This window comes from Thalassophryne amazonica, chromosome 15, assembly GCF_902500255.1.
Source record: "Thalassophryne amazonica chromosome 15, fThaAma1.1, whole genome shotgun sequence".
NCBI classification, from domain to species: Eukaryota; Metazoa; Chordata; class Actinopteri; order Batrachoidiformes; family Batrachoididae; genus Thalassophryne; species Thalassophryne amazonica.
Window position 1 is genome coordinate 13,510,555 of NC_047117.1, and position 18,163 is coordinate 13,528,717.

Sequence of the window (18,163 nt, forward strand, 5' to 3'; positions counted from 1 at the left end):
AAACACGAGATGTCCAAATGTTCTCTGTTTACGTCTTTGTCCAAAGGGAGTGGGCCGCCAAGTTTGGAGCAGTTTTACAGTATTTGTGTGTTATTCAAAAAATAAACACATATTACATATTTTATATATTACGTATAATAATATTACACACACTATTTTAACAAAATATGCTGACAGAATATCCAGAATGTTTTTATGTTGGCAGTTTTTTTTTTTTAAAGTAGTCTGGAGGTCTTTAGTGAGACTGTGAGGATGTCAATCTTAAACTAACGAGGTTAATGAGGTTAAAAAAAATTACATTTTATTAGAATATTATAAAATATATCATCATTTAGTCTTGTATATGAACTGAGTCACGTGCTTCCCTCCAGTCAGCCAACTATTTACCTTCAAATAAATACCATAAAATATGAACTCTTCAACGAGAACCAGGCAAGGATGAACAAAACAGAGAATCAAATGAGGAACAACTTACCTGTTTCTTTTTTTTGATACATTTTATAACTAGTGATGAGAAAGTTTTAGGATTTCTTGAAGGTTGGGAATAAAATCTAACATTGCTTTTGTCGCTGCTGTGGTGAGAATAACAAACACTGCCAACTGTACACAAACAATAATCTTTATGACACACAAGCAGCTTTCTGGAGCTCACTTTCATACCTGTGTATTCATAATCATGACAACAAAGCAGCTGCTAATTAATATTCACAGCATTTATTAGGCCTGAGACCCCCAGAATCCACCCTTCCTTCTGTCCTTAATTCCTTCCTTCCTCCCCCTCCCTTCCTTACTCCTTCGACCCCCTCACTTCCTCCCCCCTTTCCTTCCCTCGCTTACTTCTCTCCCTCCCTCCTTCCTTTCATCAAAAAAACAAAACAAAACAAAAAATGATGTCCTTCCTTCCTTCATTCCTTGCTTCCTTCCGTGTTTCCTTCCTTCCTTCCTGCCTTCCTTCCTTTCTTTCTTCCTCCCTTCTTTCCTTTCTCCCTTCCTTCTTTCTCCCTCCCTTCCTTCCTCCCCCTCCCTTCCTTACTCCTTCCCTCGCTTCCTCCCTCCTTTCCTTCCCTCCCTCCTTCCTTTCATCAAAAAACAAACAAACAAACCAACCAAAACAAAGAATGATGTCTATGGATGTAATATGGCCTAGTTCAAAAATAATGAAGCCAAAGTGTGACATAACCATCAAAATTTAAAAGTGGTCTTTTTTGTGAAGGTTATCATTTTAGGTATGGTTATATATCAGAGTTTCAATATTTCTATTGGTCTCAGTTCAGTCATTGCTAGAAATTATCAGTGTATATATATATACTATAATGTGCTAGAGCGAAACGCTTGCGACAACAGTTGAAGGTATCTTCTTTAGTCTGCAGAAGCCTGAAACAAAGAAATTCTGTCCATTAGTTCCTGGTATTATTGAACAAGTAATATAATTATTCTATAGAAGCAGAGTAGGAGACATAGCTAAGGTTTTGATACAAATAAATCAAACAACAAACAAACTGACAAAATACAAGGTTATTTATTTAACATTCAACTTTAAATGATAATGCTAAATATCAATGTCACACAAAATTGATGAAAAAAGTGCTATTTTTGGGGTAAATTTCGTACATATCTCTGGAACCGTGCAGAATTTTTCCATGAAATTTTCAGTACCTGTCAAAGAGACTACAGGCAACGCACAGATGAATCTGGATGGTGCTAAATAAAATAATGGCTTGTTCATGACAAAAGCAATGCAAATCAGCAGTTAGGCTTCATTATTTTTGAACTAGGCCATAGAATTTCAACACCTACAACACCGGATGGGAACATATTTTGGCTGAACAGGAAGTTCGTCCGACTCTGAAAGATGTCCGATGTTTCACAGAACGTCTCATTCCAGCGGTGTTCAGTTTGACACAAAGTTTGGAGATTTTTCTGCTGAATGTTCGAGCTTAACATGTAGTTTTTGGTTCGTGTTGAGACGCTACAGACCGTCAGTGCAGCTGTGGGGGTGATGGCAGAGGACTCAAACCGACAGCACGTAGGTTGACCGACAAGCCTCTAAAACACATTAAATAAACGTTAATATTCGTTTGGTGTTTATTTAAAAACGGCAGTCTTACAGAACCGCACTGTGCCTGTTTTTTGTTGCGACGTCTTAAAACAGACTTTTATTTCTCTTCTGTATGTTGTCATAAGTGGAACAGTAGGTTTTACTCTGAGCTGTTACTAAATTACAGTCAGGGGGTCACATGAATCTCTGTCTATATATCTTATTGATTTATTTTATAAAATTGGATCAGATAGTAACTTGGCCTGTCAGTAATTCAAGTCCAAAATCTGCTTTGTAGCCTCAGTGGTTCCTCAGACACCACAGCTGCAAATCACTGGGTCAGAAGTCAGAACTGTTATTTAATGGGCATTTTTTTTTTATTATTCTAAATGCTCAACTAGATCAAATAGAAGCTTGGTGTTTCATGAATAATTTAAGTCCAAAACCTGCCAACTTGGCTCAGTAGTTATACAGCTGATTGTATTTGGTACCAGATCTCAAAAATCTGTTCTCATTAATTTCAACAATGAAGTTAAATTGGGTAAAATAGAAAATTTGTGATTCTTGAGTAATTTAAAGCCTGACATATGTGTATTCTGAGTGGTTACTGAGATACAGGATGTCAAAATCCAACCCCTTGTCCATGTCGTGACTGGGTGATGGATCAAGTAGGGGATTGCCTGTTGGGATGAAATACGGTGGGGATCTTATGTGCCCTGCGGCCGCTACGATAACCATGAAGGTCCAACAGGAATCCTGAACAGTGCTCCGGTGAAACAAGAAGACTCCTCAACAGTGGATCAGGTGGAGGAGGTGATGGCTTGTAACCCAACGGCTGTGAAGGTCGGATGAAGTCTGCAGCAAGTCCTTAGACCCCGATTGTCTAGGATTTCCCAGCCACCAGTCCAGGGTTAGGATCTATCAAGGACTGTGTGTTTATTAGTGTGTAACAACATTCCCATGTTAAACAAACCCATGCACAGCTAGACATCTCTGGATGGACCCTGAATGAAGAATTCCATCCTCCCATCCGGAAATCAACCAAGAGACAAGCTTCCTCGCCACTGAGGGATTGCCATGACAACGACAACTGAGATACATCAGTAGATGACTTCTTTGATGTGAAATGTAAAAAAAAAAAAGCAGTTATGGTAATTTTTTATGATAAATTTTTTATTGGTACAAATAGAAACTTGGGCCCTTTGAATAATTTATACCTCAGATCTGTTATCTTGTCTTAGTGATTGCTGACAGCAAAGGGTGATTTCAGTTGGACTCAAAAGTCAGTCTTTGGGGTGGCCTCTTTTAGTAAAGATTAATTGGTTTAAATACAAATGTGGGGTCTCTGAGTAAGTTAACAGCACTTTTTTTTGGTGTGTGTGTGTGTTAGGCGTCTGGTCGGACACAGCAGCTCATACGCTGTAGTTTAATCAGGAGGTGAAACGAGTGATTCATCACTGTTGGAATTAAAAGAAAAAAGACATTCACATGTTTTATTATAATTGATATATTTAAACACATTTGGGAAATGTGTGTCTGTGTTTAATGAATCCTAATCACACACACACTGAGATCACTCAGAGCAGCGGACAGCACTCAACAGTATCCAGGAAATGTATTATTACTGGAGTTTATTATTTATTATCTCTATCAAGACAACATTATCTACATCATTAGTGAATCAAGTAGACTTTTTTGCTTTGGTGCAAAAGCAAAGTCTAAAATAAAATACCACAAATTTGTGATTACAGACATATAGAAAATTTATTATATCTTTTTGCCCCCCACAGTCTAAAAGCCTCTAATCCTGGAACGTGTTATTGTGTCTCAGGCTGTAGTTGACGAGGATGCAGTGGCTTCTTCCTCTGTGGGAATGTCAGATTTGTCTGATGAGATCCTGCTGTACATCCTCCGCCATGTTCCAGTGTGTGACCTGCTCCTGAACGTGGCACGTGTCTGCCACAAATTACACAGACTTTGTCACGACAAGACTCTGCTGACCTGTGTCACCTTGTCAGAGGAATATAAGGTGAACTGTTCGCAAAGTGTAGTTAGTGACATTTTATTTGATACGGTGTGTGGCAATACTGCATATAGCTTAATAGGGTGATTCTTAGACTACGGGCACTTATTATATCCTTTGATCATATTGTATGAAAAACAGAAAAAAGGGGAAATTTCACACTTTTATAGTTATCTTTACAATGAAAGTGTGTTAAGAAATTTGTTCTAGTAGTCTTATGATAACTTTTTCACCTTTTTTCAGCATCATTATATGCAAATATTGCCGTTTTGTGCTTGTCCCACACCCATACTTTTGATCTTCAATGATAAAAATGAATGGTAAAGAAATGTTTTTTCTAATGTTTTAAAATATCTCTGAATAAAATATCAGTAAAATAATCAAAACATAATTGGGGTATTCAATGTCATACAACTGTTGTGATTTTTTTTAAACAAAATGTAGTTGTCCCACACTATTGCCATAATTTCCACCACAACACTGTAATGTCCCTTTAAACAGTTTGTATGAAACATTGTTTGGGTAGTTTCTGTGGAGATAAACAGTGACATCAGAGCACATGTATATAGCGCCAAATCACAACAAACAGTTGCCCCAAGGCGCTTTATATTGTAAGGCAAAGGTGTGGTGGAAATTACATTTACAAGGCCAATAGTGCCCGTAGTTAAAGAATCACCCAATAATATTTTTCACACTGTAAGGGAGATTTGTTATATTTTATATAATAATAGTAAATTTATACAGAGCCTTAAAACAGGAAAGTGCCCACTCACTCACTCATCTTCAACCGCTTAGTCCAATTAAGGGTCACAGGGGGGCTGGAGCTTATCCCAGCAGTCATGGAGCGGGAGGCGGGGTGCACCCTGTACAGGATGCCAGTCTGTCGCAGGGCCACAAACAGACAAACAAACACATTCACTCCTGCACGCACACCTGCGGACAACTTAAAGTGTCCATTCCAACTAACCTGTGTGTCTTTGGATGTGGGAGGAAGCCGGAGCATTCGGAGGGAACCCACAAAACACGGGGAGAACACGCAAACTCCACACAGAAAGGCCACAGGTGGGAATTGAACCCATGACCTTCTTGCTGTGAGGCAACAGTACTAACCACTAAGACACCGTGCTGCGAAAGGAAAGTGCTTTGAATAATAGCAAATCATGCAGACTACAAATTAAAGCATTCACATCTATAACAGTGTTAGAATTGTTCTGTAATTTGTGTCTGTAGCATGGCCCAAGCAGAGAGTCACCCCTTTCAGTCTGGTCTGCTTGAAGTTTCTTCCTCAGGGGGAGTTTTTCCTTACCACTGCTGCTCTTGGGGTTAGTAAGGTTAGACCTTACTTGTGTGAAGCACCTTGGGGCAGCTCTGTTGTGATTTGGTGCTATATAAATGAAAATAAATTGAAATTAAATTAGAATGTTCACAAAAACACAAAATTAAATGAACCAATTATGAGTAATTATAATATGGCACATATTGATGACTTTCAACTTTGGGTTTAAAACACTCAGTAGAATCAGACTGTCTGATGGGGTGGGCGGAGCACCTGTGTCACCATCATCACAGGTGTGATAGAGGGCCATGATATAGATTGCGCAGTACCATCAACACTGTGATAGTACAGCTGTTCGGCCCTTTATTATTATTTAATATTTGTTATTTTTTTATTACGCCAAGGGAAAAGGAGTGCAGAAATAATGCCAAATATCATTCATTCATTCATCTTCTACCGCTTAGTCCAGTTAAGGGTCGTGGGGGGCTGGAGCCTATCCCAGCAGTCATAGAGCGTGAGGCGGGGTACACCCAGGACAGGACGCCAGTCTGTCGCAGGGCCACAAATAGACAAACAAACACAGACACACCCACACACACACACCTACGGACAATTTTAAAGAGTCCAATCCACCTAACCCGCATGTCTTTGGATGTGGGAGGAAACCGGAGCACCCGGAGGAAACCCACGCAAACACGGGGAATGCCAAATATCCATTATTATTATTATTATTTTTTTTAGATCAGTCAACATTTTGGCTTTGATCAGAACTACAGATGGAGGTTGTCTGCGCCGTAATTTTTTATATATTATTCTGGTTAGTCAAAACACCTGTTAAAATACTTTTTTATAGGCATAACTCTTTCACAATAAGACATATTATTCATGGACAGGGTTTAACTGTACCAGCAGACTTTCTGTGCTGCTGACTCGTTCACAGCCACAGACCTTTTATATTATATATAAATTATTTATAAAACTGTAAAAGACTGATTCGTTGAGTTTTTCCACTCAAATTTTAACTTTGAAGGAGAAGATTTGAAAATGAAAACAGTCCAGGTTAAACTTTTGCTCAGAAAAAGACAATTATTAAAGGGGTCATATAGTGTAAAGTTAGTAATACAGTTAGTAATATAATACTGTCACTGTCTAAAAAAGTTTAAAAAAAAACTTATTTGTTGGTCATATCGCCCACCCCTCCTGTCTAATATTGAGGATATTATGATTACATCCCATCCCAGTCCTCATTGGATGTGTTGATGTATGATCAAGCAGGGCTTCAGAATTGCAACCTTCTGTCTGATTTTGAGAGTGTGTCTTCAGTGAATTTATCAAAAGTTTGTTGGGTGCAAAACATGCAATTTGGTGCTGTGATCCATTAAAATTTAGGCTAACTCTGACCATTAATAGCTCCTTCTGTGCTGAATTTTGTAAACAAATAGAAATATTAACATTTCTTCTATTTGTGTGTGTGTACGTGTGTGTGTGCAGGCAAATGATCTAACAGTGCAGCAACTATTGAAGCAGCTAGCCAATCATGTGCACTCCCTGAGCCTGAATGGCTGCTATTGGCTGTCTGGCTCTACCGTGGATCATCTTGTTCGCTGCAGGGCAGTGACGCACCTCGATGTTACCGGCTGCCGCCTCACCTCGCTCCGTCTGTCCCGCCTCCTGTCCTCCCTCACGTTACTCAGATCACTAGCGTTTGATGTGATGCCGGGTTTCAGCGCGGCGCAGCTCAGCTCGGTAGCAGTCGATTCTCTGAGCCGCTTGTCGGAGCTCAAACAGACGCTGCTGACGCCCAGTTATGGCGTGGTGCCATGCTGTGCACAACTTCGCAGGTTGGGAATTGTTGAGTAACTTTGTCACACAGTGCACTGTGATCACTTGCATCCTTTTTTGTGTGGTTATTCCATAAGGCCCTTCGGCTGCTCCCTTGCTTTCACTTGGGGTCGCCACAACAGATCCAAGGTGGATCTGCATGTTTATTTGGCACAATTTTTACCCTGAATGTCCTTCCTGACACAACTCTACATTACCTGGAGAAATGTGGCAAGGGGTGGGGTTTGAACAGGGAACTTTCGCACTGAAACTAAGCGCACTAACCACTTGGCCACCACCTCTGCCAAGAACCATAAAACTCTCAAAATGGAACCTTTTTATACAACCCCTGGCAATAATTATGGAATCACCGGCCTCGGAGGATGTTCATTCAGTTGTTTAATTTTGTAGAAAAAAAAAAAAGCGGATCACAGACATGACACAAAACTAAAGTCATTTCAAATGGCAACTTTCTGGCTTTAAGAAACACTATAAGAAATCAGGATAAATACTTGTGGCAGTCAGTAATGGTTACTTTTTTAGACCAAGCAGAGGGAAAAAAATATGGACTCACTCAATTCTGAGGAATAAATTATGGAATCACCCTGTAAATTGTCATCCCCAAAACTAACACCTGCATCAAATCAGATCTGCTCCTTAGTCTGCATCTAAAAAGGAGTGGTTACACCTTGAAGAGCTGTTGCACCAAGTGGACTGACATGAATCATGGCTCCAACACGAGAGATGTCAATTGAAACAAAGGAGAGGATTATCAAACTCTTAAAAGAGGGTAAATCATCACGCAATTTTGCAAAAGATGTTGGTTGTTCAGTCAGCTGTGTCTAAACTCTGGACCACATACAAACAACATAGGAAGGTTGTTAAAGGCAGACATAAAGGAAATGGGATTTACATACAGAAAAGCTAAACGAAAGCCATCATTAACACCTAAACAGAAAAAACAAGGTTACAATGGGCTAAGGAAAAGCAATCGTGGACTGTGGATGACTGGATGAAAGTCATATTCAGTGATGAATCTCGAATCTGCATTGGGCAAGGTGATGATGCTGGAACTTTTGTGTGGTGCCGTTCCAATGAGATTTATAAAGATGACTGCCTGAAGAGAACATGTAAATTTCCACAGTCATTGATGATATGGGGCTGCATGTCAGGTAAAGGCACTGGGGAGATGGCTGTCATTACATCATCAATAAATGCACAAGTTTACGTTGATATTTTGGACACTTTTCTTATCCCATCAATTGAAAGGATGTTTGGGGATGATGAAATCATTTTTCAAGATGATAATGCATCTTGCCATAGAGCAAAAACTGTGAAAACATTCCTTGCAAAAAGACACATAGGGTCAATGTCATGGCCTGCAAATAGTCCAGATCTTAATCCAATTGAAGTTGAAGAAAATGGTCCATGACAAGGCTCCAACCTGCAAAGCTGATCTGACAACAGCAGTCAGAGAAAGTTGGAGCCAGATTGATGAAGAGTACTGTTTGTCACTCATTAAGTCCATGCCTCAGAGACTGCAAGCTGTTATAAAAGCCAGAGGTGGTGCAACAAAATACTAATGATGTGTTGGAGCGTTCTTTTGTTTTTCATGATTCCATAATTTTTTCCTCAGAATTGAGTGATTCCATATTTTTTTCCCTCTGCTTGGTCTAAAAAGTAACCGTTACTGACTGCCACAATTTTTTATTAACACAGGGAAGTCAAAGATCTGGCGCCCCCCCCCCCCCCCCCCCCAAAAAAAAAAAAATCAGCCATTTCTGACAGTTATAACTGCCGTTTTTAATTTGGGTTTCAAGTAAGAAATGTTCATAAGCCGTGAAATGCTCGCATCACCCGTCATCACATGGCGACAAGAGCTGCTTAAATGTGCGGCAAGATCTCAACTGTTTATTCGTTTTCATTATATTTGAACAAGTTAACTTTTGGCAAAAAAAAAAAAGATCAACTTATTGTTGTGTTCCTTGTCCTTATGAGCAATTTACTTGTGCTTACATTCTGTAAATTAAAAAAAAAAAAAGACTAACATTGCCACATTAAAAAAGAGCTATTTTGCTTGTGTTTCACACATACACGATGCACCTTGTTTTGTGTGCAGCTGTTACAATCAGTTGAGCAGCTAATAATTAACTACAGGAACGAAACTAGAGGAATTAGTTTTTTTTTTTTTTTTTTTTTTTTATTGCTTATCTAAAACATTACATCACTGTTACAGCGATGAGTTCTGCATTGGAACTTCTTCCCTCTTCCCCAACCCTTCCCTAAGTCTGAGCCATCAATATTAATGAATGCCTATAATAACAGTTCACAAAAAGAAATATGGGTGACAAAAAAAAACAAAACAATATTCCGTGTACCTATACACACACAAAAATAATGATTAAAATATAATCAAATTTAAACAAAAAACATAAAAACCTGGTGTGAGTTTTTAAAAAGACTGCAGTCTGCGCCAGTAATTAGCAAGTTTAAGAAATTACACCATCAGGTTTAGATTGTAAGCATTGAAGAAATAATCCCATATTTTATTTTTAAAAATTGGCTTTTTTGTTTATTGTAAGCCTTTTAATTCTTGTATATGATGTTTCAAAGGTTCACAGTTGGACAAAATATACTTTTCCGATATCTCTCAGTAAGCCGTTTCATTTGGATGAGACAAAGATTAATCAACGTGCTTTCATCATTTCTCAGAGCTCCCGCTTCCAGAATGGCACTAAGAATGCAGATCTTTTGGTGTAAAGGGATGGAGTGTTTGTTTGTTTGTTTTTCATTTAAATAAATGGGTATAGAAAATGAACAAATTTAGATTTTTAAATTATTTTGAATATTTGTTTCCATAATTTTTGTATCTGTACACTTCCAGATTTTTTGGCAAAATAATTTTTTTCCTCAGTTAGTCCACTTTTTCATCCACTTAAAGTGGATTGATTATTTGCTTTCTTTCAGTGAGAACAAATGTGAGTGCATGCATGTGTGTGTGCAGGCTGATGCTACAGTTTGACATCCCGGATGTGACCAGAGAGGGCGTCGGTGTGAGCTGTCAGCTGATGGTGGGCCAGAGCAGCGTGCCACATTACCAACAGCTGGAGGAGTTCAGTGCCAGACTGGCGCCTGGAGAAGTGAAATCTGTTCCTGTATATGTGTGATCGCGTGCAGTCTGCACCTGTAGCTAATGAATCTGTTTGTCATGTTTTCAGGTAAACCAGACCTTGCTCCTTCTCTACCTAGCGGTGTTCAGCGTTCACCTTCCAGAGCGTCTTCGGGTTTTCCTAGTGTCTATTCCCGGCCCAAACCCCGCCCACTGGCCCGCTGCTAACTCGCTGGCCCAGAGCTTGGGTCAGCGTGGCGACGTAGAGGCCCTGCAGCTTCCTCGATCGTGGCTCGATTCTCTGTCTGTGAAACGAGTGCTGCAGGGCAGCAGCCCCAAGTGCCTCAGCTTCAGCCGCTGCCCCGCTTTATGGCCGCAGGTGTTCCAGTCGCTGCTGGAGGGAGGTGTCAAAGACCCCAAGAAACTGATCAGTCTCAATCTGAGCGGGATCAGCCACGTTTCTTTCACAGACTGCAGCGGGAGTCGTGGTGGTGAAGATCTTCTGGTCGCTGGGACTATGAGCCAGTTAGCTGTTGTTTGTTCCAAACTTAAACACCTAAATCTAATGCACACCCATTATCACCACGAGAAGACGCCCGGCTTAAGAGGGGAAACGCACTTGTGTGCAAGCTTGGCCAAGTTCAAATACCTGCACTCGCTCACGCTGCCGGCCTGCGCGCTGTCGAGTGGCTTAAACGCACATCACATCTCAGCGAGCCACACGGCTCCACCATCGCTCTTCCTGGGTTTAAAGAAGTCTCCACGCGTGGGGCTCCAGAATTTTAAATCTGATTCAGAGCTGCCTTCTTCGAGGGACGGCACCTCAGGGCTGGCTCAGCTCTTTGCTGGATGCTCTTTGCTGCAGACCTTAGAAATCATTGGACCTGGTTTTGTCTCTGTGCTTCCTCGGCTTGAGCCCTGTACACGTGCGAGCGTGGAGCCTCGCGGCATGTGCGCTTGGGCTCGAGCAGTTGGTGACGCGCACGTGGCGGCACTCGAGGCTTTGCCTCAGTTGCGTCGTCTGACTCTGGCTGGGCTTCCTGGGGTTCTTAAGGGAACGGGGCTGGTCCACCTGGCCAAGCAGTGCAGGGATCTCCAGGTTCTGTCCCTCGCCAACATCGGGTCTCTGAAAACCATCAACTACAGTCCTGCTTTGCTGGAAACACTCAAACACTGCACGCAGCTACGGGAACTCAGGTTAGAAGAATCTTGGTTTACCCTTCAGTCACTAGAACGCCCCCCCCCACACACACTCTGCTATACTAGCTGCATGCATGTATAATATGTTGGTGGTTGATGTTTAGTTGATAAAATCCACTTTATTGTGATCACAGCCAATAAATTTGGCAATAACCTGTTGAATCATTAGTCTTTCCTGAGAGTAATTATTGTGTATTTAGCTGTTGTATAATAAGCCAATTCAGGATCTCAGCATCCATGGTTCACAACTACCCAAAACACAATAAGCGCTGACAACAATGTAAATATTGAAGATTTTCAGTGCTGCAAAGTCGACATTTTTGCCAGATACGGGTACAGATAGATGGGAAGCAGAAGAAAGAACTTGTGGTCCTAGTTTATTCACTCACACTGCAAAATGATCACCGTAGTACTAGCTAACTAAAGAAGACGAATAGAAACCCATCAAGAAAGACTGTAAGTCTGTACTGAGGGCTGCCCGTTGACTATTCCTGATCCATCTGTCAGATGGTTGGGAAAATGAGACATCTGCAACAAGCAAATGTTCCCCCTGCGTGGATATTAATGAGTATCTCACACGGAAAGATGAGCAAAACTTGCATGGCCAGGAAACACAGAGTACACCGAGACCTGTCCATTTCTAGGTTGGTTTTTTTTATATGGAGTCTATATTCTATGTATTATATACAGTGTATAAAGTATAAACTGTTCTGTTTATTAATCCTGTTAGCTCAACCAATAATTTGCATCACGTTTTACCAAAATTGGAGCAACTTTAACTTTTGACCCTTGTACAAACTTGAAATTGACCTTTATCACCATTCTTTCTGTTTTGACTCCATAACATTCAGTCACAGAGAGTCCAAACTATACCTTTTTGGAATCTTTATGATAAGGCAAATAATGTGGTATAGTTTTTCAATATGATTGGAGCATCGTTAAATTTTGACCCCTGTGTAATTCTTCAATTGACCCCAACCCGGCCAAGTGGCCAATTGTTTTGTTTTTTTTCAAAAGAGTAATGTCTAATGAGTATTTGTGTTGAATTTGATGCTTCTATCACCATTTTCAGGATTATTTCAGTTATCTGCTGTACTAATATAGGATAGTAGATACAGTAGTGTTCAGAATAATAGTTGTGCTATGTGACTAAAAAGATTAATCCAGGTTTTGAGTGTATTTCTTACTGTTACATGGGAAACAAGGTACCAGTAGATTCAGTAGATTCTCACAAATCCAACAAGACCAAGCATTCATAATATGCACACTCTTAAGGCTATGAAATTGGGCTATTAGTAAAAAAAAAAAGTAGAAAAGGGGGTGTTCCCAATAATAGTAGTGTGGCATTCAGTCAGTGAGTTTGTCAATTTTGTGGAACAAACATGTGTGAATCAGGTGTCCCCTATTTAAGGATGAAGCCAGCACCTGTTGAACATGCTTTTCTCTTTGAAAGCCAGAGGAAAATGGGACATTCAAGGCATTGTTCAGAAGAACAGCGTAGTTTGATTAAAAAGATGATTGGAGAGGGGAAAACTTAAATTATAGGCTGTTCATCTACAATGATCTCCAATGCTTTAAAATGGACAAAAAAACCAGAGACGCATGGAAGAAACCGGAAAACAACCATCAAAATGGATAGAAGAATAACCAGAATGGCAAAGGCTCACCCATTGATCAGCTCCAGGATGATCAAAGACAGTCTGGAGTTACCTGTAAGTGCTGTGACAGTTAGAAGACGCCTGTGTGAAGCTAATTTATTTGCAAGAATCCCCCGCAAAGTTCCTCTGTTAAATAAAAGATGTGCAGAAGAGGTTACAATTTGCCAAAGAACACATCAACTGGCCTAAAGAGAAATGGAGGAATATTTTGTGTACTGATGAGAGTAAAATTGTTCTTTTTGGGTCCAAGGCCCGCAGACAGTTTGTGAGACGACCCCCAAACTGAATTCAAGCCACAGTTCACAGTGAAGACAGTGAAGCATGATGGTGCAAGCATCATGATATGGGCATGTTTCTCCTACTATGGTGTTGGGCCTATATATCGCATACCAGGTATCATGGATCAGTTTGGATATGTCAAAATACTTGAAGAGGTCATGTTGCCTTATGCTGAAGAGGATATGCCCTTGAAATGGGTGTTTCAACAAGACAATGACCCCAAGCACACTAGTAAACGAGCAAAATCTTGGTTCCAAACCAACAAAATGAATGCCTCGCAGATGTGCAGAAATCATGAAAAACTGTGGTTATACAACTAAATACTAGTTTAGTGATTCACAGGATTGCTAAAAAAGCAGTTTGAACATAACAGTTTTGAGTTTGTAGCATCAACAACAGATGCTACTATTATTGTGAACACCCCCTTTTCTACTTTTTTTTTACTAATAGCCCAATTTCATAGCCTTAATAGTATGCATATCATGAATGCTTGGTGTTGTTGGATTTGTGAGAATCTACTGAATCCACTGGTACCTTGTTTCCCATGTAACAATAAGAAATATACTCAAAACCTGGATTAATCTTTTTAGTCACATAGTACTACTATTATTCTGAACACTACTGTATTTTCCTTCATGCACATCTTTACATGTTGTGTTACTGCTGTGTAATATTTAACTGAAACCAACTAAAGGACAGAAAGGGTGATGCTGAAATACCCCTCACATTTTTGTTGTGCAATTTAATAAAGCTAATGCAGTCCTGTTTTTTTTAATCTATAATGCAGTCACTTCTCTTTCTTCAGGGGTTTATGGAAAATTAATACACACACACTCATCTTCAACCGCTTAGTCCAATTAAGGGTCGCGGGGGGCTGGAGCCAATCCCAGCAGTCATTGAGCACGAGGCGGGGTACACCCAGGACAGGATGTCAGTCTGTCACAGGGCCACAAACAGACAAACACATTCACACCCACTCGCACACCTACCTATTTAAAGATTCTAATCCACCTAACCCGCATGTCTTTGGATGTGGGAGGAAACCGGAGCACCCGGAGGAAACCCATGCAAACAGAGAGAACATGCAAACTCCACACAGAAAGGCCACAGGCAGGAATTGAACCCGTGACCTTCTCGCTGTGAGGCAACATGGAGGTCACCATGTTGCACTGCAGTTTCTGTCTTATGCATTTTTGCAGTATGGCTGGAAGAATGGAAAAAATAAGTGTGATAGAACAGTTAGTGGCTGCTCCCTGTACACGGTCTACTGGTTGCTACTGCAACCGAACAAGTTTGACAACCTTTCTTTTTGCAAAATGGAGAATCATAGATATGCCTTATCACAAGAGACTGCAACGGAGCATGAATCCCCATCACCAAAGAAGAGAATACATGAAGGGAAACAAAAATCATGTCTGGTGTCTGTAACCTCACCAATAGATGGCACTAAAACTTACACACTTGCACTTTAAAGTAGATTCAAAAGCATTAAAGGCAGTTTTTTTGTTTGATGAATTTTCTTCACATAGAAGGTTGATCAAAAACCAGTGCATCCTGTTTTAGAACTTTTAGCTGTACAATGGTTGAAACAAAAATCAATGTACTGTTCGAATGATTTATTGATTTATTTGGAAGTCAAATGTATTGTTGCCGTTACTTTCCTGGTGAGCATTACTGGCATCCACTGAATTTAAATTATGTTCAAAAATAATGCAAATGAACACATTTTGTATCAGAATATTTGTCTTTTTACATCACCGGTCGCAGCTTCATGATGAAAATGTCCGTTGTACAGCTGGAGGCAGATAAATGAAAAAAGGGATGGAGCCAGTACAATTTAAAATTATCGCTGTTCATAATTATTTTTGTTCATTTATTAATTGTAAGATTGAGCATTTTATAAATAAACATATTTTCCCTAAACTTATAAGGCATTTGGGGGCATAACCAGGAAATTCTAAAACAGTAAAACAGTAATTAAAACAGTTAAAACAGTACTACTGCTACTACTAGTTCTACTACTAATAATAAATGAGGTGGCGTGAGCCTTGCATGCACTCTGCCCTTCTAGTTTCTGGAGTTAATAATCATGTTGTGATGATGCCATGTGTACAGTTGTATTTTAATTACTCACTGCGTGAACAAATCACTTTTTGTAGGCTGGAGCAGCCCTACCTGAATGCCAACGCTTCCTTCTTTGAAGCTCTATCTTGTTGCTCACGGCTGCAGCGCGTCTGCCTCATCTCACGCTGCGGCATCTTCGACGCGCTTGCCGCAGAAGCCTTCATGGAGCGCTGCCTGCACGTCGTGACGTGCCACATGTTCCTGGGCGGGCCACTGGTCACCTGCCGAACGCTGCAGAAAAGGCTGCTGGACAGGTCAGTGTGTGTTCATGTACGAGGTCTGTGAGAAAAGTATCGGACCTTTTTATTTTTTCAAAAACCATATGGATTTGAATCACGTGTGATTGCATCAGCCAACCTTGAACCTTTGTGCGCATGCGTGAGTTTTTTCACGCCTGTCGGTTGCGTCATTCTCCTGTGAGCAGGCTTTGTGTGAGCACTGGTCCACCCTCTCGTCGGATTTTTATTGCGAATAAATGTCTGAACGATTTGGATCTTTGCTGCATCAATTTTTTTTCCAGAAACTGTGAGAGACCTCCAGGTGGACACCGTTTGGAAAATTAATATGGCTTTCAGGGATGATTTTACGGGGATTATACAGATTAAGGAGTGCTACTGCCGCTTTAAGGACGGCCCACAACTGCTGAGAGCGCGGCGCGCTCCCAGCACCGATCGACATGCTCAGACCCCGTTGAAACAACCAGATCATTTCCAACGTGAAGCTGTGACGCTGTGATGAAGTCTTCCAGGACATGTTGGGGCATGTCCAGCTCATGCACAATCACAGTCGGATAATCATACGACTGAAAAGCAACCGGAATCCGTCTGAAATCCACCTGAAAGCCATCCTGTGAGACCAACACGGAGGTGGTTTTGTCCCGCGTAATGAACGGCTCCGTGGCGCGTCCCTCCGCTTTTCTTTCCATGAAAAAAAACTCCTGTAACAGTGGAATGTGCCGAAAAAGTGCTGATGTCCACGCCTTATGCCTTTTTGTGAAAGTCAGACGAGGTCCCGGATCAACAAAGCTTTCATGTTGGAAATGATGTGGTTGTTTCAGCGGGGTGTCAGCCTGTCGATCGGCGCTGGGAGCGCGCCGCGCTCTCAGCAGTTGTGGGCCGTCCTTAAAGCGGCAGTAACACTCCTTAATCTGTATAATCCCCATAAAATCGTCCCTGAAAGCCATATTAATTTTCCGAACGGTGTCCACCTGGAGGTCTCTCACAGTTTCTGGAAAAAAATTGATGCAGCAAAGCTCCAAATCATTCAGACATTTATTCGCAATAAAAATCCGATGAGAGGGGTGGACCAGTGCTCACACAAAGCCTGCACAGGCGAATGACGCAACCGACAGACGTGAAAAAACACGCATACGCACGAGGGTTCAAGCTTGGCTGATGCAATCACACGTGATATGGTTTTTGAAAAAAATAAAAAGGTCCGATACTTTTCTCACAGACCTCGTATTTCAGGGGTGGGCAACTTGTTCCAGAAAGGGCCAAGAGGGTGCAGGTTTTCTTTGCAGCCACTGATTCCACCAGGTGATTTCACTGATTATCACTTTGAGCAGATGGAATCAGTTAATCAGTGAAATCACCTGGTGGAATCAGTGGCTGCAAAGAAAACCTGCACCCTCTTGGCCCTTTCTGGAACAAATTGCCCACCCCTGGTGTATTTGTAGCAGAGGATGCAGCATGCTCGAAGACTTAACATGGAGATGGTCTTTTCCGTGTCTGCCTCTCAGGTTTTCGGCTGAGCGCTCGGCCCTGAGCGTGGTCGTGTATCCGTTACAGCACGAGGATCTGCCTGCAGTCATCAGGGAGATCCCAATGACGCTGCTGGATCGGATAACCTTGTTCCAGAGCCATGTGGCCCAAGCCCCGCGTTTGTCACCGTGCTGACACGACCGGAGGTTTTCTGTGATTGGTGCTCAAACACATTTGATGTTACACTCTGATGTGCGATTGTGAACTTTTACTTCTGTGCATAAAAACAAAAACGAAACACAGCGGCACATTCTGATCTGTGACATCGTCAGCTGTCAGGCCGAAGAGTGCATGTTTACTTTTACATGACACTGTGACACTAGAATTCAGAGGATAATACCCCTAGGATGAGCTCAACAGGGAGGTCAAAGGTCAAATGATGCTCCTGGATGTGGTGGGGATTTTTAATGTGGTTCAATTCCAGCAAAAGTTGGTGCTCCTGATCTTACAACTCTGGTTTCTCAGAAATGTGACTTCACTGGTCTAATACTTTGACAATAAGTGGCAAAAATAATCCAATAGAGCATGTATTTAAAAACAAAGGTGCAGACGACAAAAAGAAAATACTGTAATAAAACCAAATTGGTCCAATTTCTGTCTGTGGACTACTTTTCGATTCATGTCAGAACCTTTTTTTTTAATTTATCACAAATAATGTAGAGGCGTGAGTGTGTGTGTGTGTGTGTGTGTGTGTGAGAGAGAGAGAGAGATATCTCATCTGCATTCTGGGTGAGGTAGTGACTTAGACATTATATACACTCAACAAAAATATAAACGCAACACTTTTGGTTTTGCTCCCATTTTGTATGAGATGAACTCAAAGATCTAAAACTTTTTCCACATACACAATATCACCATTTCCCTCAAATATT

General features: G+C 41.0%; 1 protein-coding gene across 1 annotated transcript; it reads left to right on the forward strand.

The window, feature by feature from the left end:
- The first annotated feature begins 1,831 nt into the window (after positions 1–1,831).
- On the forward strand, positions 1,832–17,863 carry fbxl18 (F-box and leucine-rich repeat protein 18). Its single transcript, XM_034188420.1, has 7 exons — positions 1,832–2,026; positions 3,870–4,067; positions 6,829–7,178; positions 10,163–10,298; positions 10,377–11,464; positions 15,564–15,782; positions 17,270–17,863. Exons 1-7 carry the CDS (start codon positions 2,000–2,002, stop codon positions 17,424–17,426), a joined length of 2,175 nt encoding a protein of 724 aa, XP_034044311.1. The 5' UTR covers positions 1,832–1,999; the 3' UTR covers positions 17,427–17,863.
- The last annotated feature ends 300 nt before the right edge of the window (positions 17,864–18,163 follow it).